Source organism: Anabas testudineus, chromosome 15 (assembly GCF_900324465.2).
Source record: "Anabas testudineus chromosome 15, fAnaTes1.2, whole genome shotgun sequence".
Taxonomy (NCBI): Eukaryota; Metazoa; Chordata; class Actinopteri; order Anabantiformes; family Anabantidae; genus Anabas; species Anabas testudineus.
In genome coordinates, this window is record NC_046624.1 from 19,679,807 (window position 1) to 19,702,667 (window position 22,861).

At 39.2% G+C, this 22,861-nt stretch overlaps 1 protein-coding gene across 2 annotated transcripts in view; it reads right to left on the minus strand.

Moving 5' to 3' along the window:
- atrnl1a (attractin-like 1a) overlaps nucleotides 1-22,861 on the minus strand; it is a 181,647-nt gene that overhangs the window by 62,846 nt on the left and 95,940 nt on the right. For both annotated transcript variants that reach the window (XM_026356595.1, XM_026356592.1), the window contains 2 exons: nucleotides 16,835-16,896; nucleotides 10,498-10,576 (listed from right to left, as the gene is read on the minus strand). In XM_026356595.1, the coding sequence (XP_026212380.1) occupies nucleotides 10,498-10,576; nucleotides 16,835-16,896 (141 nt within the window). The remainder of the gene's footprint in view (nucleotides 1-10,497; nucleotides 10,577-16,834; nucleotides 16,897-22,861) is intronic.

Below are 22,861 nucleotides of genomic sequence, written 5' to 3' on the forward strand. Positions count from 1 at the left end.
TAGTGCCAAATCGCAACAGAAGTCATCTCACTGCACTTTACAGTGTTTAAGGTTTAAGACATTTACAGAGTATGATTGTTTAAAAAATTATATAGAAAACCCAACAATCCCATATGAACATGCTTTAGTCAACAGTGGAGAGGAAAACTCCCCTTAGAGGAAGAAACCTCCAGCAGAACCAGGTTTAGGGCGGGCGGCCATCTGCCTTGACCGGTTGGGGTGAGTGGAAAGAGGAGAGAGAAAAGAACAGCAGTTGAATGTTCTGAAAATAACAAGATCAAGATGAAAGGAATTCAATATCGGCACAAACATCCTTTTGGACTCATGGGTGAACTGATTACATTTTGTTGTCAAAGGTTCAGTTTTGCACAAACATGGACTTACTGATGAACTGATTAAATATTGGTGTTCAAAAGTTAAAGGGAAAGTTCACTGTGACCTTGCAACTGTTCCATTTTTGTGAGCAAGAAAACACAAAGGCCTTCAAGGAATTTCTTCAAAATTGGCACACACGCCTACATAGGTTAAAGGATGAACTGGTTAGATTTGTAATGATCCAAGATGATAGGTTTAAGTCAACATGAACTCACTTTGTGAATGTGACATCTCAGGATCTCATTGAAGGTATTTTATTACACCTGGCACAATGGAGGAACTGATTAAAATAGTCTGTCTGCATAGATATACGTGTAATGTGAAACTGCATGGTTAGAGTTCTGCTATCATAAAACGGTCTGTTTGTAATTCATTCTTTATCCTCCTACTAAAGATGCCTTAATGTACAGTAAATGAAATTTGTATGAAGCTTCACTACCTCTCCAGAGTTTGTGCTTTATTCACAGACCTTTACATGACCATGTTGAGGAAATCAATATAGTTTATTCAATGTTAAAGGTCCACTGAAATAAAAACTGTATTTTCCACTCTGCCAAATACTATACACTGTAAAATACTGATTGTTATAGCATTTCCAGAAACAGTCCATGTATATTGCTGGCACTGCCCAAATGCATCATCATATAAAACAAACAGGTCTTGAATTTAAACTGATTAGTACTTCTAGCAATAAGGAAATAAATGTGGATGAATTTACAACACTGTCAACATCGGACATGGCCTCTTTTAATTTACAGATGTTCAGAGCATCAGGTTTTATCGTGAAATTCATCAAACCACAGAAGAAAAATACAGTCACCATTCCCTGGTTCCATTTTCATTATTTGCATCATCATCATCAAAGTAAGAATTATCAAGATGCTCATGTTCAGGTGTCACGTGATCTCTCCTCTGACAATCAGTCATGAATTTCTAAACACAGACAATGATCTCTAAAGTGTAGCTGAACACTTTAAAATACGGTAAAAACAAAAGAAAACACATTTATGGTTTGAGAATCATTTTGAGGAATCTGAACCTTGTATCTCGTTAAATCACTCTGATTTTAGTTCAGCTGAAACTCAAGTCATGTTGAACTTTATTAAGCATGTTTTGATTTTGGAATTTAAACTATCCAGGTAACTATTTTGTTCAGGGACAACCCTCTGCATTAAGTCTACAATCATTTTAAAATCCACATCGGAAATTGAGGAAGGCATTTTCATGTGTGTATATATAAAGCTTGCCTGCAGAAGTACCACAGACTACGTGTGTGTGCCTCCAGTTTATGAAAATCTTTTTAAAGCAGGATTAGGATCATCATTGTCCACTGGCTTATGATATGACAAGGATTATGTTAGCACAAAGATATGTTTAGCAACCCATCTCAGAACTCACACTCCCACACTGCCCTTTTACGCAAGCATGGAGCTTAAGGATTCTGGGCTCTACTGCACCGGTAGCATCTGTATGATTTAAATTCAAGATATTCCTCAGTGGTTTAGCTTTGATCCTTGTGAGATTTCCTTACATATAGAGCACGCTGTCAGCTATGATGACACTGGTAAATTTTGTATGCCTTACAGATGAGCCATAGCAATAAAGGCACAGTTTGACTCTAGTGCTGCGAGTAGCAATATCTGCAGCAACTTTTGAAGAACAACCTTAAAGTGTGCATTTCATTACAGTTAGTGAGTGGCAAAGTGCGGCAGCTAGTACAAGGCTGTACTGTATCGTGGGTTGTTTGTGGTATTATTACCAGTATCTTGTTGTGGCTAGAGAGTATTAATTAACACTAACCATATGCTATTTTAACCACAAAACTGAAATGCCATTTTATTTAAAGCATTTTTAGCATTAGCAAGGCAAGTTATACTACAGCACTGCATTTAAATTCAATTTTCACTAGAAGTAATGTGCACAAATTATTTTTTTAGATATCTTAAACTGGTGAAGAGACAAGAGAAGTTTACAACTTTAAACAATTATATGCAATATACACTTTTCAGGGTTAAACAAGAGGCAATTATTAATTGTTATTGTTGTATGTCAACAGGGACAAACAGCCAGCCAGAGTAGTTAAGGTTCATGTCTGATCACAGGTTCAGGTGTGGAGTTATTAATAAAAACTCTACTATCCACCTTGATCCAACACAGGGCATCATTCACATGATAGCACAAGTGGATTTCTAAGAGACAGGAAAGGAGATGGGTAACGGTGGTGAAAAGGGGCGAGGAAGGGAGATTTATTATTACAGACGGCTGGCCTGCGGTGTTTTCCGGTAAAAATCCTAAATGAAACAGACAGACAAACACAACCATATAAAACCATCTCACCCACCATATGGCTCTGGGGAGATGTCCTTGCTGTGTCCCTCAAAACGCTCCCTCCCTCTCTCTTTTTCTCTCCATCACCAGCCCCCCTCCTGTCTCTTATTTCAGTGGTTTTTAAGTTTGCTGGTGGCTGTGTGGTGCTGCTGAAGCCACTTTCAACCTACTCTGGATCTTTGATAGTGATAGTGGTCACCTGTACTGCACTGATAGCAGGGAAGCATTAACCGTGTCTCGTGTAAAGGTTTGAATCTCAACAAGGGAAAAATTTAAAAAAACATTACGAATTCTCACTGCAGACCTGTTTATGACAAACAAAACATAGTAGTAGAAGTGACAGTATTGAGAGTGACATCTTTTGTGTTTCTGGTTGCTCTAATGTAAAGACTTTTGCACAGTACTGTATACCAAATATACAGAAAGTATGGGATTTTGTCAGAAATTAGAAACTTCTAGTGGTACTTCTTTAAGGATTGTGAGTGTGTACTGACCTTTTGTGCTGTTTAAATCTTTAACAATGTGCTAAATCCACTTTTTAATAATTTTGTAAGCCTAACACTGCAATATCACTACTACTAATGTATTAATACACAAGAGTATACAGCCATGCTCTCAGCTGAGCATTAGCATGCTACACTCACAGTAAAAAAACATGTACATGTTAATTGGGTACTACACATAGTGGGCAGTGTAGGCACTTCACAAAAGGCCATTTAATGTGTATTATAATGTTGTCTTGTGCAGTACAAGGTGATCAGTGAGGTGTTTAGAAAATAGTATTACTCCCACATGTCAGTAGTTTAAATGTCAGGACAAATCAACTATAAACCATTGAAGTATAGCTTATGCTGTAATTTCACATTTAACCTGAAGACTAGCTCAGTCCAGAACTAAATCTGGGTTTTATTCTGCAGCTCAAAAACCCTTGGATCTAAGGTTTATAATATACAGTGGCAATCTGAACAGCTTCTTAATGTAACTCTATGGAAGACCGGCCTCTGTGGTCAGAGGTATAAAGAAAGAGGCAGGCTTGTTGTGGTTTGTGAACACGCGTTTGTCTCGTCCTTTGATTCATACACACAGCAGCCATCCATAGACACCCAGCCATGCTTGGCCACATTAAACCTCTTCTGCTAATCTGCCACCTCGATTAATGCCAGCCAAATAAGGGACACAAAAACACACGCACACACAAATACTGTACAACAGCAAATCACACAAAAACACACTACACAAGTGATTTGGCATTCACTGGTCCAGACAGGCTAATCTCTGCTACTGCAGATTGGAGAATGTGGTAGCCAAGGACTGAGCAATCAGAGCATAACATCACCTCTGCAGTACTCTGGAATATTAACAGTTTTATTAAAAGAAAAGTAAAGAACAGAAGGACTTTTGAAAATGCTGAAGCATTATAATCACCCTGCAAGTCTAACTCTGAATTTAGTTTGCTTTTTGTATGTTCAATATTGCCTACTTACTATTCTAATAAATGGTATTTGCTACAGTAACACAATCTTGTCATTAAAATCAATTTAAGCACCTTTTCTCATTTTGCAGCAGTTGGAATTTGACTGTAAGAGACCTCAGGAAACCTTTTTTAGCAGCATAATTAGCTCCAAAAGCTAGCTTATTGGATCCAGTGCATCGCTGACAAGTTCTAAACAAACAAAATAGCCTTAAAACTTAAATTTTAATCAAGCTCTCTTCATTATGCTGCAAATTCTCGCCCTACTGTAATTCAGAGTGGAGTATCTCAGAGTGTAATTCCTTAATGAGTGTGGGGGAAATGACACAATATGTTAATTGCCTTGTGCAAGAGGAGTGCAAACATCTAATTTAAGAAAATTAATGTGAGAGGGGAAGCTCCTGTAGTAGTGATAAAGACAGCAGAGGTCAGGAGGTGCAGCCGACTAACAGGAAACATGATAGAAACCAGTGTAATCTGCTCAGAGTGAGGCGTGTCGGAGTTTTCGGGAGAGCGAGACTGAAGCTGACTGTGCTAAAAAAGTACTGAAAAAGTCTTTAAGACAACTTGTCAGTGAGGAAGATTGGCAACATCTGTCTGGGATGTGATTTTAAAAATGCTGCAGCAAGCAGATGAATAAACAAACAGAAAACAAGTTTTATAGAGAGACAGATGGACTCTGAGACATTTTAGTATGTTTATCATTGGTAAGGCAGAAAATAAGACCATGGAAGCTGCTGACTTATTTAAAAGTATTATTCATGGATGAAATTGATTTTTTTAAATACTGGTCATATATTGTCTTCACAATTGTTGATTTTCTCCAATATTCTTGTTGTTTTGTTTTTAATGGTATTCTGTTTCTGTCGTTATTATCTCTCATTATTCTGATTAGATTGTCACTTCTCTGTAAAAGGAGCCTGGGCTACATGCAGTATCATCCAAGTGCTGCAAAATAAACTAATCGCAATCACAATGTCAGTCTGTGAGATTGTATATATGCAAAAGGCTCAGATTTGATTAAATAAATATATAGTGTTGTTAAATTCAGTGTGTATTTAGGTTTAATTTTATTTTCAGAGTTCAGTAATGATACCAACTGTTTATTGTATCACAAACTGTAATAAACAATATGACAAATTCTGCAGCAGAAGTTTACCTTCACTTAAATGCATCACATTTGAGATTCACATAGTCATATAGTATATATATATAGTCAACTATATATATATATATATATATATATACTTAAAAGCCTGAGTGTTGATTTTTCAACCTTTCAGCAGACCCCGGTTGTGCATTTTGAATTTAGTAGTAGTGTCCTGTACATATGATAAGATATATGTTCTTGCTATATTACATGTTCTGTCCAGTGTAGGTTTGCACTGTAACTTTAATGTAAAACAAAGCCAATCTATCTAGAAAAGTCAACAGAGAAACCTCAATCCTGTCCTTCTGGCAGGCAGTTTTTTCCTCTTCTGACTTATTTATAGTCTCATACAGACAATCTTAGCTGTAACCCTACTACACACACACACTGTGTACTTCTGTTTGTCTTTGTGAGGACACTCACAGATACGATGCAGTTACTAACCACTTCTATGAAATCAAAATGCCTACTTCTAACCCCCAATCTAACGCAAACCAACTTCTAACCTTAATGCACAAACAGGGGCTTTGTCAGAAAGTGATGTCCCAACTTTCACAGTATAAAACTCGATGTGGTTCTCAGAAAAACACAGTCTCTTCATAGATGCAGCCCTATTAGAGAAAACCAGAGACATCTTGTGTAGCCTGTCTCTGCGTATCAGCATTAGAATTTCAAAGTAGCTTTTGATTGTTTGATCTCATATCCAAAAATGATTGTTGCTAATAAAAAAAAAGTATGAGAAAGAGCAATTAACATAAGCTGTGATTCTATTAATACCCACTTTTCTCTGTAGTCTTCTGGCTGGTTGTGATCCATAATTAATAGTGAAAAGATCCCATTTTCACCTTCTGCTGTGGTTTCCCACTAGACCAGCTCTCTGGAGAGCAGAGCAGAGAAAGAGCAGCAAACAGATGATACTTTCATACTGCACGCTGCAGAAAAACTAGAGAGATCTCCTCTATTTTCTAACATTAGAACCTAACACAACTGACACTTTAATATTTATTATGCTTTAGCACAAAAATAATTTGATGTTCAGTTAGACTTACAGCTGCAGGTCTCTGTAAACCCGAATGATTTGAACAGATGGATCGTATCACTGAGCTGAGCTGCAGACCTGCTCTAGGTGTAAAGGTGACGAAACCTTTGTGTTTAGACTCTTTGTCCTTAACATGTGAAACAGACCACCTGCCATTGGGACATCACATAAACTCAGTCTAAAAATTCTTATTTCCTCAGTAGATCTCGTCACGTGCACATCATTTTGTACAGACCTTAAACATGTACAGCTGTGTGGGAAATATCTCTCATATCTAGCCTCTGTTTTGCAACCTACGTTACCTAACCAACGTTTAAGACTTTCTATATAATCTCAATTCAGAAGATACGAGGAATATTATTTTTATAACTAACAGCTTTTGCTTTGCTCTAAAGACTGCTGCTGGAGTGACATATTAAACTGTACTATTGTCACTTTATATTGTCTCCACAAAGATAGAAGTCTATATTGCACACCCACATACACACGCTTTCTGTTTTGCTTTCTGAATGCTTTTAGTATAATACAAGCTGGATCTAGATTTGTATTTCAAAAGATTTAAGAAGGTGATAAAATATAAATTTTCATAATAGAAGGTATAAAAACATTATATTTGGAGCAACAGAGTACAAATACAATATTTAATAATAATAATAATAATAATAATAATAATAATAATAATATAAGAGGTAAGAGATTCCTTAATTACTTCATGGATGATTATGTTTCAGCTGGTAACAAGTTATTTAACTCTAACTGAGGCAGTGAGGAGTTCTCATTTCGTCTTTAACCATGTCTGAAGACACATCCTGTGGTCGTGGAAAAGATGTTAATCTGTTTCAGAAGAGTCAAATCATTGGCATCAAGTAAAGAAAACATCTAAGGAGATTGATGAAGCTACTAAAACTGGGTTAAGAACTGTCCAATGGAAAAAGGTCATGTGGTCTGATGGTCGAACGAAATATTAAAGTGTGGCTTTTTTTTGGCAGGCAGTATATTAAATACTGTAAATCTGGTTGTATTGACCATGTCTCCCCGAGGCCCCTGACAACTGCAGTTTATCTCCATAATAATCAGGCCGGCACTAAATACATGAGAAAAAGAAAAAAATGCCCACACCATTCAGCTCCATTGATTAGCATTGTTAATTTCTCACTCTGTGGTGCAGGGTAAGTGAGGCTGAGGCCTACTGAAGAGGTGAGGTCTGCAGAGCTCAAAGTTATGTTACAAAGCTTTTCATCTCCTACAAAAGTAACTCTAGAGGAACCAAAATCTGCTCCGGCATTTTAAACACCAACACAGCAAATTCCATTTTAAAGAAGTAGAAGATAATAATTTAATACATAAGTATTAATTATTTTTATATCTCCCAGATAAACACTCAACATGTTTGTGAACATTATTAGAGGTTCTATAACAACTTTCTGTAGCAGTAAACCATCATCATCCATCCACTATGCTAAATGCTTTTCCTGTTCAGAGCTGCAGGGCTGATGGAGCCCGGACAGGTCAGCAGTCTATCAGACAGATAACCATTCACACCACCACTCACACCTACAGGCAACTTAAAGTCATCAATCAGCCTGGATGTCTATGGACTATGGGAGAAAAAGCCGTGTAAGGTCAGGGAGTACATCGACAGGGCTGAGACGGCCAGTGGGTTCAAACCCAGAAGCTTCATGCTGTGAGGCGACAGTGCTAACGATGCCCTTATTAAATATATAAAATATATAAAATAACCTGTTTGGGTAGATTTTTTTTCCTTCTCATCCAAGAGCTAGAACTGATTTTAAATCCTACACAGTTCATTAATCCTCCAAGTACCAAAGGCTATGTGATTTATAATGAAAATGACATAATGACAGTGGCCCTTGTTGAATATCTGTCTGCTTTCTGCTTCCAACAGGCAACGCTGCTGCTCCGCTCACACATGGCTCATTAACATAGTTTGCATTGTAGCTCTGTTGCTTGCAGCACTTGGTGTCAGTGATGACATTTTTAAAAGCAGCTAAAGGACAAACCCAGAAAGAGTATCCTGTGAACAACTGACTGGTGAAGAAAGGGACCTAATTGAATTTTTTTGAAATGTCATGGTCTCCCTCTAAGGTTGACTGAGTACCATTACTCAGTAAAATCTCATGTTTCCCTTCTTTATTCCAGCCACTGCTTGAGCTACCCTAAAGTGAAAGATCACACTTTGAGGGCATTCCATTTGCTCGCTTTCTGCAAGACTAGATGACTTAATTATGCAATTATGAAGCCACATGGGCAAGTTCCTACATTTCTCCCTCAAAATCAGAAGTCTCCTTTTATTAGATCCTTTGTTTTCTAAGGGAAAGGTGGTAAAAGGCAACCTGCAGAAAAAAAACTAATCTGACATAGCAAGAGACAGAAATTAGGAGAAATGGCAGGGAGGGTGGAGGAATAAGCCAACAGTGCAGTAAATGCAGCATTGCAGTTCTGCTGTGATATGAAACCAGCTCACATAAATAATGTAGCTGAGTATTGGTCAGGCTGCCAGCTGCCACTACACTGCTCCTTACGCGACGGGAACAGACACTAAACAAACACCATGCTACCTGGGTCACAGGTGCCTAAACACACATCACAGTACAGGTGTCAATCACTGTGCTGGAAACACAACCCTGTAACATGCACCTCTGTGCACAAGGGGAGGAAAAATGTGCAAGTGGCAAAAACAAAGATCAACCATGTATGATGTTTGTGAGTCTCATCTCTATTAATATTACTGTTCATTTTTCATGTGCATTACAGCACAGACCAGTGCTCACTTTGGTTGAACCTGACTTTGGTCCCATGGGAAAAGTGCAACAAGACACTGACACTGACACTGACGTACTGTATTATCAAGATAATGTGACAAATGTGTTTGGAAACAGCGGATCAGTGTGACATGTGTCATCAGACAGACACACAGTAACAGTAACACTGTCTGTTGCTGACCTTCTGATTCAAGTTCAGAATTCACAACTTCTATTTTGCTCTACATCAGCTGTAAAAAAAATATCTGTCTCTTTAAATCTTACAATAACTGGCAGCTTGTTACTAACAGACAGCGTAGCTTTACCCCGGGTAAACCAGAGATTTATAGTCAAAGTCAAATGTTTGCTGCATCTGGAAACAGAAAAAGTCAGTTTAAACCAAACTGGATCTGCAATCTGCTCATTTATCTACTGCAGTCACAGTTCTGCTAATCCCATTGGCTACTTCCATGACTGTTATTTCTTAGACAGTGGCAAAACAGTGACAACAACTTCTCTCACTGAGCACAGAAACATTTAAACCACATAAGCAGATTATAAATCCTCCTAATTAAAGCTAATTCATTTGAAAAACCATAAAAGTAACATAACATGTTGCCAACATTTAAATACTGAAAGTAAATCTGCACATGAAAGCAGCAGTGTTTTCTGCATAATGGAAGAACAGCAGCAAGAGTGGTGGGGGTGGGGGGCAGGGACCAACAAGTGTATTTAAGCACAATAGTTCCCAGTGGAACGAGTGTGGATTATGCCAGTACCAGCACACTATTATCTCTGCTGCTCATAAGTAGCACTGATTCCTCCCTGATGACTCAAACACAAAACACTTAAAAACGCCATAAAAATATGAAACAAGTGAGAAAGTGACCGAGAACTCGAACAAATACAAGTGGAAAAAAGTAGAGTTGGAAAATGGACTTGTAAATTGTGTTTGTGTGCGTGGAGGATGTTCAGGAGTAAATATGAAATGATGCCGCATCTGTTGAGGCTTTAAGTGATATATCACTCCATTCCACTTCGTTTAGCATCACTTCGTCTGAGTTAATTGGTTCATGAGGAGCACTAATTAAGGGGAATGGCCTTGTTTATAGTCATGGTGATGCTCATTAAGCAGAGATTTTTTTTTTCTTATAGGACTCGTGGCATTAACCCATCCTTCACAAGTGTGGGTGGAAAAGCTGTATCAGTGTATATTTACTTCACTCTCCAGTGAGACGGCTGCATCTAGCAGCTTACAGTAAGGGTCGCAGACTGAAAACTCCCCACATGTACTAAATGCATGCCTATATTAATAACGTACACAATATACATACGCATGCGCAACATTAACCAAGGCGACGACGTGTCCTACCTCTCTTCGACGTGAGGCCCAGCAGGTCTGTTTGATTTTCCAAACCACAGCAGCGACGAGCAACAGAGACAGGAAACAGCTGACGAGAGAAGAAGACGAGAGGAGTAGTCAGTCAATTATAAAATAAATGATTCCTTAAAAGTGCATGGGCAAAAATATGAGAATAAACACGATACCAGATAATGTACAACCAAGTCGCTGAAAGTCTTGGTCCAAAACTACTGGGTTTATGAGGTTAAATTACAGGAACATCACTCATTGAAAAGATCAATCAAAAATGACAAGATAACATTTTCAGAAATTGGTAAAAAAGAGTGCTTTTCCTGCATGTTATCATTATTAATGTTGCTAAAGTGATTCATAGAAAGAAGATTTATTAGTCTAAGCAACTACAACTGCTCAAAAGTAAGCAGAGTATATCTCTGGTTTCTGAGAGCACTTTACCACACAGTCACAAAAAGTACTGTAACCTATGGAATCAAGGTGAATTAAGGTATGAGGTAGGGGTTAAAATGGAGAAGCTGCTGTGCTCTTTTGTTAATGTGCAAAGAGAGATGGTGGATTCATAAGAGCTGAAAGTTAGTAATTCACGCTTTTCTTTTGGTGCAATGGAAAATTACAATATTTCTATGAGAACTGTTCTGAGCTTAGCAACACAATTACAAAGGTTTTCTCATAATTAATTAGCTTTATAAAATGATTAACTTGAATTAGCAGCTATACCAGGAGACGGATGCAAAGGACTGATAATTGCTAATAAAATTAATTCTTCAGAAATCATCTGATTAATTTTTATAGTTTGTGAAACTGGTAAAATAGTTTGTGTATTGAATAAAATGTGTTTTTCTTAAGAAAACAAAGAAATCTGCTAACTTGTGAGCAGTAGTATATGTTCAAAAAGAAAAACAATAAAATACATTGTCATCCTAGAATCCTTCAAGCTCCTGTTTCCGGAGAGCAAAGATGACAAAGGAGAAACAAATTCTCTGGATATTTGTGGCGAGATACAAAGCCGCGTCACCCACAGGCAGCTGGGGATTTTAAGACAGCAAAAGGCAGCAAGAGGTCAACGAGCGACATGATGCTCTCTTACAAAGAACAAGCTCTCATGCTGCACACACACACACACACACACAATTAAAGTTCAGTGTCTTGAGGCAAAAGTTATCTGGCTAAAAACAAAGCTCCTCTCTCAACCAGAACTTCTGACAAGATCTCAAAACAAGCGAAACTGAAGACTTAACAACAGGAAGGGCCTGAGAAACTGCTGAGGACAGCAGCTTGGAAACAATCGTCCTCTTCATTCATTTGTATGTGTGTCTGTGTGCGCATGTGTGATGTGGGGATGACAGCATGATAAAGGGTATTAGTGCTGTAATGAGCGTGACATTTTCAAACCCAGTATAGTGAAGAGGCTGCAGTCATGGCCTCTTCAGTCTACAGCCGACCTCTCAGACATCACAACCAGGAAATCCCCTCTGGTGATGATGACAAACTGCTCGTTGCTGCTGCATTTCAACACTGTTACTGCTGATTTACTGCAAATCATATACAAGGTTTTCATTTTCTGTTTATTGTTGTAGGTTGTCTGTTGGAAGCTGTTTGCAAGCTCTGTTTTTAAGCACAATGTAAATCATCTGTTTTAGTAATAGAAATGTTTTATTTTGAAGTCATTTCTCCCTCATCTGTCTACATCCTACATCTTAATCATTTTACAAAGCCAGACACCAAACGCCCCGACCACCACTACACAGAACATTCCCTAAACAATTAAAGTAAAGAAGAACACACTTGTTAACTCCCCTGCAATGATTTTCCATCCTTGAAATGTACCTTCTACAAACCCTCCACTGGCCAGGATTCAAATCCAATCAGGCCCAAGATTCCCCATTCATTCTGTATTACCTCAGCTTGCCATTAATGGGCCACAGGGCCGAGCTTAGCCATTTAACCAATGGAGCGGAGTGGCTAATTGTCGCTATTACCGAGGCATTAGGGAGGAAAAAGGAGGGGAGGCTGGGAGTGTCCTGTGGGTTTGTTAACACTCCAATGAGCCTCTTGATAGGTTTAGGTTTAAGACTGGTCAGCCACAGGTAATTGCTATTGAACTGATTAAACAAACAGGGAATGTGGGTAAGAATGAGCCTGGGTGCATGTAAGAGTGTGCACATGAGGGACTGCGATTCAAGTGCTGTGGCTTGGTTTAAAGAGACAGTTCAATTAATAGAAATAAATAAATAAAATAAAAATAATCCAGGAGCCCGGTACATATAATGCTCACACACGTGCATGGGAGCACAGTGCAACATCAACCCCAGCAGCAGGAGAGAAAAATCAATAGGCTATTCGCTGAACATGAGCCACAGACGGCACAGAATCAGAAACAGCTTTCCATCAGCACAGAGCAGAAAAATAAAGTCTCAGTGTACAAAGACAAGCTGAAGTGAGGCCTCGAGTCCCGAGAAAGCAGCAGGGTCAGATTTTTACCTTTGCACATTTCATTTAAGAAAATGAGAATCAAGATTTAAGTTAGCCAACTGAAATCTAGTGTTGCCTTAAATTTATATGTGAGTCAACATGGGCATAAGGTAATGTCCAGAACAAAGATGTAGATTAAAAAAACAAAACAAAACAGGGTTATTCCTGCTAGTGTCCTGTATAGACAAAAGATATTTGAACAAAGTGACTAAAACCTCCACAGAGAGGTAAATGTTGATTGGATTGTTCATTCTGAAATGAAGCAGGCGAGCTTAGGGAGCCTCACGAGCCACTTAGTGCAAAGTAGATTCCCAGATTGTTTTGGGAAAGAGAAAGAGACACAGAAACCGACTTCTAATCAAGCAAGTGAGAGCTGAGGGTAATTGGACAAAGCTGAACTGCAGTGTCACCGATTAGCATTTGAGACTGTAAAGAGCAGTGACATAAATTTTGCTTAATTACGGCCATTTCCCATTTTTCTCGACTTCATTCACAGACGAAAAAGGATACATGAGAAGGATGGATGGAGGGAGGAGGGGAGAGATTGGAATAGGAGGGGAGAATCTTTATGGATGGAAATGTCACAGCTAACAAGAGAAAGACTGGAAATCGAATCAAAGCACCCAACGAAAAACATTAAATACAAGACATGATACAGACAAAGGCTGGACCTTTAAAAAGCTGTATTTATGGTTCAAACTATGCCTTTGGATGAGGGTACGTGAAGATGGATGGATACTTTATTAATAAAGTGCAATTGTATGAATGAAGAATGAGTCATTAACAATATATAATGAAAGTTTGTCCTAATGTAAAACAGTAATACTGCCATCATAACGGTACAGTCGGAGCAGATCTCTTTTACTGATGATGCTGTGCTATTTGACCTGCACATTGTGCAGAGGATGGGAGCTGTTCTTCATAACGTTTGGAAGTTTGTGCAGCATCTTCCTCCACACAACCAACTCCACAGGTTCCGGAGAAGTCCCCAGCACAGAGTCAGCCTTCCTGATCACTCCTGTTCAGTTTGTTGGTGTCACTGGCTCTGACGCTGCTGCCCCAGCAGACAGCAGCAAATACTGCACTGACCACAACAAACTGATCCTGCAAACATTAAGAGATCAAAGCATCAAAGCAAAGCAAGTAAAGCCGGTTCTGTTCCTTCCTGTAGACAACCTCCATCCAGTCTATTTGTAGAATTTCACAGGGCTGATCAGCACACGCCTTCAGGCCATAGACATAGACACAAGGATGATGGGGGTGCACAACAGCAGTGGAGATGTTGTGATGTCTGTATCTGGAGGAGCAGGGATGACTGCGAGTCCTGCAGTGAACTTCTGAAAAATTGGTTCAATTCATTTGCTCTATTCAGGGTTCCCTGAGCCTGGGTCTGCTTCTCCTCGACTCCTGTGATCTTTATCATACCAGATCATATTTAGCTTCCTCTGCACCGACGTCCACGACCACGTCTTTGTTTCCTATCTAAAAAAGACTTTCTTCATCCGGTTCAGCAGCTCCTTCAGGTCACTGGTGATCCAGGGTGTATTGTTGGAGAACCATGTCACTGTCCTGTTTGGGAAAAGCTTGAATTCCTCTGTGATGCTGTCTGTGGAGTTTATGTCTGCATGTGGTTCACAGAGTGAGTTTCAGTCTGTGGCTTCAAAGCCACATCCTCCTCAAAGTTGGAAGAGTTGTGGAACGTGGAATGTGGACAATATGGAAGCACACACAGCTAACAGCTCAGTGTCCGGCCTACAGAGACGTTCTTTCATTGCAACATGTCAGGGATTACACAGGATCTGTTAATAAAAAGCACTGCGACCCCCCCTCCCGCCTGGCAGCTCTGCCTGCAGTCTCGATTGGCCTGTACAGTTTGAAAGCCGCTGACTTGGGAGTTGCAGTTAACGATAGTTGACATTTTACATTTGATTCTGTAGCATTTAAGACTCTTCTTTGTCTTTCAATTATTATGTTTGTGCTGCTAACTGCAATCAACAGCAAAAGCAGATTCAATTATAAGGTTCCTTTGTTATTTTAGTAAAAAACATTGGACTGACAACACACACTAAGGAGATTATATATCTGAATTCTTTCCTTTTCAATCAATCCCTTTTAATTCTTTGTTTGTGGCATATCTTTTTTCTTCTCTTCGCAAACGATCACAGGGGCGTCTGCCTCCATGTTACGCCTCATATATACGCACAACATGCATGCACAGCTATTGAGAGTCGTGACTTAGGCTCTTTGGCACTCACGCTGCTGACTACATCAGAAGCTACAGCTAAAAGAATAATACACATACCCACACACACCTCTATACTGCAAACCCACACATATCCACATAAGCTTGGATCTCAGACATATACCCAGCATATATGAAAAAAAACAAACAAATCCTGAGACAGAAAACAAACTGAATTATTGGAAGTACATTTTCTGATAGTTGTCAGAAGTTGGCTTGAAACTTCGTGTAAGCATAGATACTTCCTTAAAGTACCAGGACATTCAACAAATGTGAAAAATAAATCCTACAACCTCAAGCTATTAGAGGCCAAAATAAAAACATGAAAACTTTCAGAACTGCAGAGTTGTTTGGCTTTACCACAACCCTGTTCTGTGTCGAAATCAAGAATATTGACTAATGCAGGTTTAACTAAACCATCTTCCATTGTTCTACTGCAACTATTACATAAATCTCCCTGAAACCTTTACTAGCACTGAAGAAAACATGCACATTACATTATATAACAAGGGCAGTAAATAAACCAAAAACAAATAGAAAAAAGTGCCGTAGATGTAACACATAACCTCTTCTCACTAAGAGTCTGGTGCAGCGCAGAAGAGAGCAACTCATAAACAGAGAAGTGACTAACACGCACACAAATATACACAAATGCAGGCAGAAACAACACTAAACTCTTCCGGCAAAACTTAACGCCGTCCCCTACTGATGACATCATCCATCTATGTTGGCCTAAAGGTCGCTGATGTCCGGAAGCCGGCCCTGGGCACAAAAGAGGCTCACTTCCTCACATGGCTGCACAGTGACACACACGTAAGCATGAACACACAATGAGGTGGGCATATCCACAACAGGAAATAACATGTACACAAACACAAACACACACAAATGCACATTTGTCCAGTGTCATAGCTGAGTGGCAGGATCTTGCCTGAAGACAGCAGACTTCATCCCAGACTTCTTCCTCATAACACTTTCTCATTAGACGACTCCCACTATCTGCATGACGATGAGCTGTAACACAAAAGTCTCTCACCCAGCCCATAAACCGGACTGCTTTGTCTGACTGTTTGTTGCCTTGTTGTGGGAGGAAATTAGGATGGACGTGAGAATGACTTTATAGGATTTCTATTTAACTAACAGCATAACGCAACTTTATTATTAAACATCAGTCTGCCTCAGACAAAGTAGGAGGAAGATAAATACACACACACACACACACATCATGATATCTCCCTGAACAACCACAGGTTCCTGCTTTCTGCCACAATCCAGCTCCAGTTTGAAGGGTTGGCTAACCCAAATCACTCAAATAATTCTAAATTCATATTGGCTTATGTGATAAACAGTGCATCTTACTCTGCAACCTCACCTATACCTAGCAGTTTTCAGTGCTCTTGCTTGTTGCTGTTGAGCAGATGCACACAATTGCCAGAACTGTTGGAGTATCTTGCCTGAGGCTGCTGCCACCTACTGTAACTCTGAGTTCAGGTTATGGCCCAGTTGTGTAAAGAGCCGCTGGGAACTGAACCACCGAGCAGCACAGCCCTGTGAGGAGCAGTTAGAAGCTCTGCAGAGAATACAGTGCATATAGTAAATAAGTCGGGAAAAAGTTACCTGAAGAAGGTGACAAAGAACTGCACCAGGTCCATGATGCTGTTGTGCTGGGAGAAAGCAATCTGTTGGGAAAGAAAGCAGAAGGTCGCGTAAGACAATAAGGATGTTCACAATGTCTTTACATCAGTAATCACAGATAGATATTTTACTGAACTGTATTTTGAACTATTACTTTCTTTAAATGCTGTGTTTATATTTGACAGAAACAGAATCATGTCACTATTTTAATAAAATGACACCGACATTAGTCAGGAAAGCAAACGATCTATAATGGTTTTAGTCTCAGACTGAGGGTTGGTGATAATTAGTTTATCGATTAAGGAAGGATGACTGTTTCTACATGTGTAGTTTCAGATAGTGAACCACTCAAAATCATACATTACATTGCAGCAAGCACTCATAATTCTGGTTTATCCCAAACATGTATGAAGCAGCATCATGAGAAACTGATGCAATAACTGAACATCCTTCTTACCTAAGGCCAGTGTTCAGAGCTCTTACATAAGACCAACAATTTATTTTGGCCACACACATTCTCTATCTCCTTCTCTGACACACACAGACTAAGAATATAAGGCAACCCACCACTGTATGCTTTCCAGGTTATTATGAGATTAGCCTGTGAGAAAAAGCTGCTGGCCTTTTTTGCTCTTCAGAATTCTTCAGCACTTTGTTCAACTGAACTCTAAAACTGCTGGATGCTACAGCACCACTAAAGCCACTGACTACACCATCCATCAATATGTTTTCTGGATACCAGCGCTACTGTCCAGAGGCACAGACATGATCACAAGGACAGATTTAATCTCAATACACAATACCAGAAGTAAGCAGCAAATATTTGTGTGAAAGAAACTGTTTTTTCCCCAAACAATTCACATTTTACTGTATGTTGCACCATTAAAATAAAAAATTAAAGTGTTAAACATATTTCCACTTGTTTCATCAGCACAGACACCCCCTCACATACTAATTCCTTTCACTATCAAAAATGTTCCTCACCTCTCACCTTGTCTCATCCTTCATAATATAATTGTGTAATCTGTCTACATCACCAGTTGTGTGCGTTAACTGTGTGCGCATACTGGTCGTGTATAATACGTGAGATGTATCCTGCTGCTTCAGCGCAAAGTTTTCGCCCTCAGCTATGAAAACTCTTGAAAAGCCATTGTAGTCTGTATTTAAACTGCCTCATGTTAAGTGGATTATTTATTGCAGACGTAAATTGATTTTCCATTCACTTCCATACCCTGTGGGAACAGAACAGAGTTTCTGTTTCAACACTCACAACCTTCTGATGTCTTGTTCTTAGTCTGTTGGAGGAACATGGGTACACAGAGATACACAAGGTAGTTCTAGGACACTGCTAATGTAGGAGGCTGCAGGCGTAACAGTTCTACTCAGGACCATAACCAAGAGTGGAGCAAAAGAAACCCTTAATACTGAGGTGTACAAACATAATTTGATAAGATTAAAGCTAAATAAAGGTTCAACAGGAGACAAACACATTAAATAAAAAGTAATGAACACTTATCTCCATAATAAAAACTACACTGCTTATAATCCCTCTCATACTTCGCTATATGCAGTTCATTAGAATAGAAGCACCATGCTGACTGTGGATTACTGTGGATGAGGACATCAGCTGTAACACTTTGTTTCCTTGCCTGTCAAAGTCAAGTCTTTATAATTACTGTTAGTATGAAGTTTAGCATCTAATGAATTCTAATAACAAGACTGTAATTTTCCTTTAGATGTCCTTCTCAGCAAACTGTTTCACAATAAATCAACCCTGTCAAGCAGACCGGTACTTTTATTCATTTTATGTAAAGAGGTGAACATTCTTCTAGTTAATTGGCTTTTAGTTTCAAAGTCTTTCCTTTATAAAACTCCAGACAACATAAAAGTGCGACCACAGTAGTCCAAATTACATGTGACATCATCTGATCCTCATTACAGGTGGACTGTCAAATTCACGTTTTAAAAACCAGCAAAGCCCCTGAGCAGCACTGCAGCTAGGCATCACAGTACATTTCACAGCAATATATTTCAAGCATGTTCAACATGGGAATGGCTTTAAATGGCCCTAATAGCCGTAAAGGCTGGGTCTTTGTCTTTGGTGAATCCTGTGAGACTAGTTGGGAGGGGAAGAGAGAAAGAAATGGGGCAGAATGGGCTTAAGAGGTTTACCGGCATTTGTGCAGCAGGTAAAATGGTCTGACAGTGAAAAACCTGCAGAAAAGCTGATTTTGGTCCACCGGGACGCAGCATTAATACAAGCATCAGGGAGAAAAGAGCCTGGCTCTGCACTGAGGTTTTTAATGCAGCAATTTACATCATTACCCCAGACAATATAAAGAGTTATTATGAATATGCATATTAAAAATTGAACATATAATATAAAAATGCATGCAAGACCGAATCAAACAAGTCATGAAACACTTAACTATAACAAGGCAAAACATACAGAGAACACTGACAAGCACAGTCCACTAATTATTATACTTAAGCATGTTAATACATACTCTAAAAACCACTTCATCTAATTCTAATTTCTCTCTCCCTCAGACACACACACACACACATACAAACACTTCCTACTCGCACACCAACTCCAGCCAACAGCCATCATTTCAATTTACAACAACTGCAGTCATTAAAAACAACGATAATCAATAAGCTGTTCAGACCACACCCATTTCTTCCACTGCAGAGCAGCAAACACAGTCTATCACAAACACACACACACGCATGATACAAGCTTAAACACCAAATACAAAGAATCACCTAAACCGTGCAACTTAAAACAATCCGTCCTGAGAAATGTGGATTCCTAACACCACTAAGTTTGTAAGACCAAATTAACACCGTCTCTTATTGTATCAACAGTTGTGCAGGTTATAAAGAAAGTGGTTTTTAAATGCACAGTAGAAGTCTGCATTTTTAGAGGCTAAGGAGGTTGCTTCCATAACGCAGCCATGCAGCCCACTGCAGAACATTGAGACAAGCAAACGTTTCAACACCTCATGAAACAAAAACAGTTCTTCCAGAAACACTTTTTAGTTCTTCTCCTCAGCTTAGATATTTTGCTTTCCTTGTAGCCATTTTGGATAAAAACATCTGCCAAATAACTAAATGTAAAATGTAAATGTTTCTATAGTAATAACAGCAAGGACATTTTCTGTCAACATAGTGAGAATATGTTGTTAATTAATGTAACTGCAAGTTGTTGATATGTTGATACTGATCAACAAAATGTTACCAGGCAACACATTTATTTTCTGACATAAAAGTCCATTCTTGCAGTTCAACTTGGATTAGGCTTTTCCTGCCTGAACTTAACCAAAAACTGTAGTCTGGAGTTAAACTTGTGTCTCCAGTGTGACAGTCCTCTCCAGCTACTTGTTTGTGGCTCCTTTAGTTTAAAAAACTGGCATTTAAAAACATTTTAAAAACTAAGCTTCCTCAGATTGCATTCTGTAATGATAAAATTCAGTAGTGTGTACTAGAATTAATCAAGCCAGATAGATCGGGACACTGCAGACAAGAGGTCTGATGCACTGATACCACTTTAAGTAATATGTGAATATAATCATGGATTCATTTCAAGGATTAAAATGAGTGTTAACCACATAAAAGATGCTATACAATTCAGTTCAGATACAAAAAGGCAGCTGAGAGAAATACAGAGAAGGGGTCAGAAAAATGACTACAGATGGGAATTCTCTGAAACACAGACACACTGAAATAATCCACACATTATTGTACAAATACAAAAAAACAACAGCAGTATTCTTTTTCTATACTATATAATTGTTTTGAGATCAGGAGTCAGATGACTGAACAGAGATTTTTTCTTTAAGACGAAACTACAATTACCACAGGAGAGAATGTGAGAATAGGACAGAGGTAAAAGATGAAAAGAACAGGAATGACGTACAGAGGACTCCAAGGACCCCAGTTCTAAAGTCCAGTCATTACTGAGGGCCTGTAGTGGCCCTCTGGGGACAAACCTAGGAGCTGTGACAGCAGTGGGCTGCTTTTATTTCCCTAAACCTGAACCATGGGCTGCTTGTTAAAACCTAGACTGAAAGAAAGCATTTGGCAAATCAATAAGGGAAAGAAAATAGACTAATTAAAAAAGGAAAGAGCAGAATGAAAAGGTGAAAAATAGAGAGAAAGACTAGAGAAAGTGCACTGCAGGTGAAAAGGAGTTGGAAAGGGGAAGACAAGCTGAGGCACAACGTGGGAAGACAGGGAAGACAGACATGGAGACGATGTCAAAGGAGCATGAGAGTCGACGATGGTGGGTAAAGATAAAACAGAAGAAACTCATTCTCACTTCATCTTCATTGGGGCTGCAGGGCAGTGGAGCTTCTGCTCATATACAGAATAGAAGGCAGGGAGTCATGAAAACCAGTCCACGACTGCTTGAACACAGACGGACATTCACTTAGGTTTACTGTTAGGTTAAAGGAGCAGTATGTAAATTCCATTTAGAGTTTCTTGTGGCGAGATATTGCACACTTTAACAAAAGAAAACCACTTTCTTCAGTATCTCTTTATAAAGCATCAACACATTTCGTCCTCTTGTCTGACTCAGGTGTGTTAATTGGTTTTCATTGCACCTGTTCTACTTTTGTTGTGGTGGACATAAGGTAAGAAAATGTGATGAATCCCACATTAGATATGTAATTTCTGCCTTCAAATTGCAGATGATTGCCTCAAATTAAAGTTTTTTTAACTCAATTTAATCCCCCAACCTGGTTACTTAGCAGCCGAAAGCTTCACCAAAACGTATTGAATTAAACGACAAGCAGTTGAAAGTCTGTACGCACCAAATGCAAACATCCTACTCTGGACAGAAGTGTTTTGGGTTTTTTGTGTTATCCTGAACAATGTAGTCCAAGACTACCGCTGCACTTTTAAGACAAGATTTAGTGGAACATAAGTAGCATGTAACATTTGGCTCTAGACCAAATTAGTAATAATTAGCAGACACCTTTACATCAGCATGTTTACACATGTACAGGCAAATGTTCCAGACTGAAATGAGTCTCCAGCACACCACTCTCCATCAGTATTTTCACATTCACGAGGATCCAATGACGAAATTAAGGTGGTTGCCAAGTCCCGCGTCCACCTACATGGTATGCAAATAGGTTCAGCTCTGCCATATGTGTGTACTTGTTAGGAGAGCTCACAGATGTAGCATTTAACAGGTGCTTAAGACTCACTTCTGCATGAATCGGCAGCTCTAAATATTAAGCACATGATGTAACATGTCTACTCACGATCACCACTTACAAAGACGTGACTTCCCTTCATGGATAAACATTATGATGGTGCTGGAAAATCAATGTACTAATGACTTGGAGGGCAAACTGACGAGCTAGTATGGTGAGTAACCGGTTAACATGTTACTTCCTGCTAGCCATAATTGCCTCCCCTACGCCCGTTTCCTACCAGGAACAGCTTTGTGAAGTTATAGTCGTGATGCGTGTTTAGTCCTTCTTCTCCCACATGACACACTGAGAGAAGCAGTGTTTGGTCTGTTGGACTTTTGACTTGGATCATTGCAGGAAACACAAATTGGGCTACAAACAGCTCAACGTAATTTCATCCTACACCTTCTTCTTCGAGGATTAACTTTTTGTCATTCATTGTTTAATCTAGGAGGTTCTGGGAGCCTTTGAAAAGATGCTGTGGTGTGTGTGGTGGGAATGGCACCATAGGGCCGAGTGGCAGCGATCAGCCCCAGCTGCTCTGACACCGCCATTCTGCACCACAAAACAGATGGTAACATTGTGTTTAGCAGAGTTTATTGTGATCTAAACTCCTGACTGCAGACTAGGTCACCTTTCTAGAGCAAATAAGATTTATGTAAGACTCTCCTTTCTCTTAAAGGTCAGCACTGTTGCGCCCCAGATGAGCACATCTGAAGAGCCCTGTGCATTTTTCCTCTCTCAAACACCAATTTAAGCTCCAGATTCCACCGTTATAAATGGTTCTGTGACCTGGCCCAGA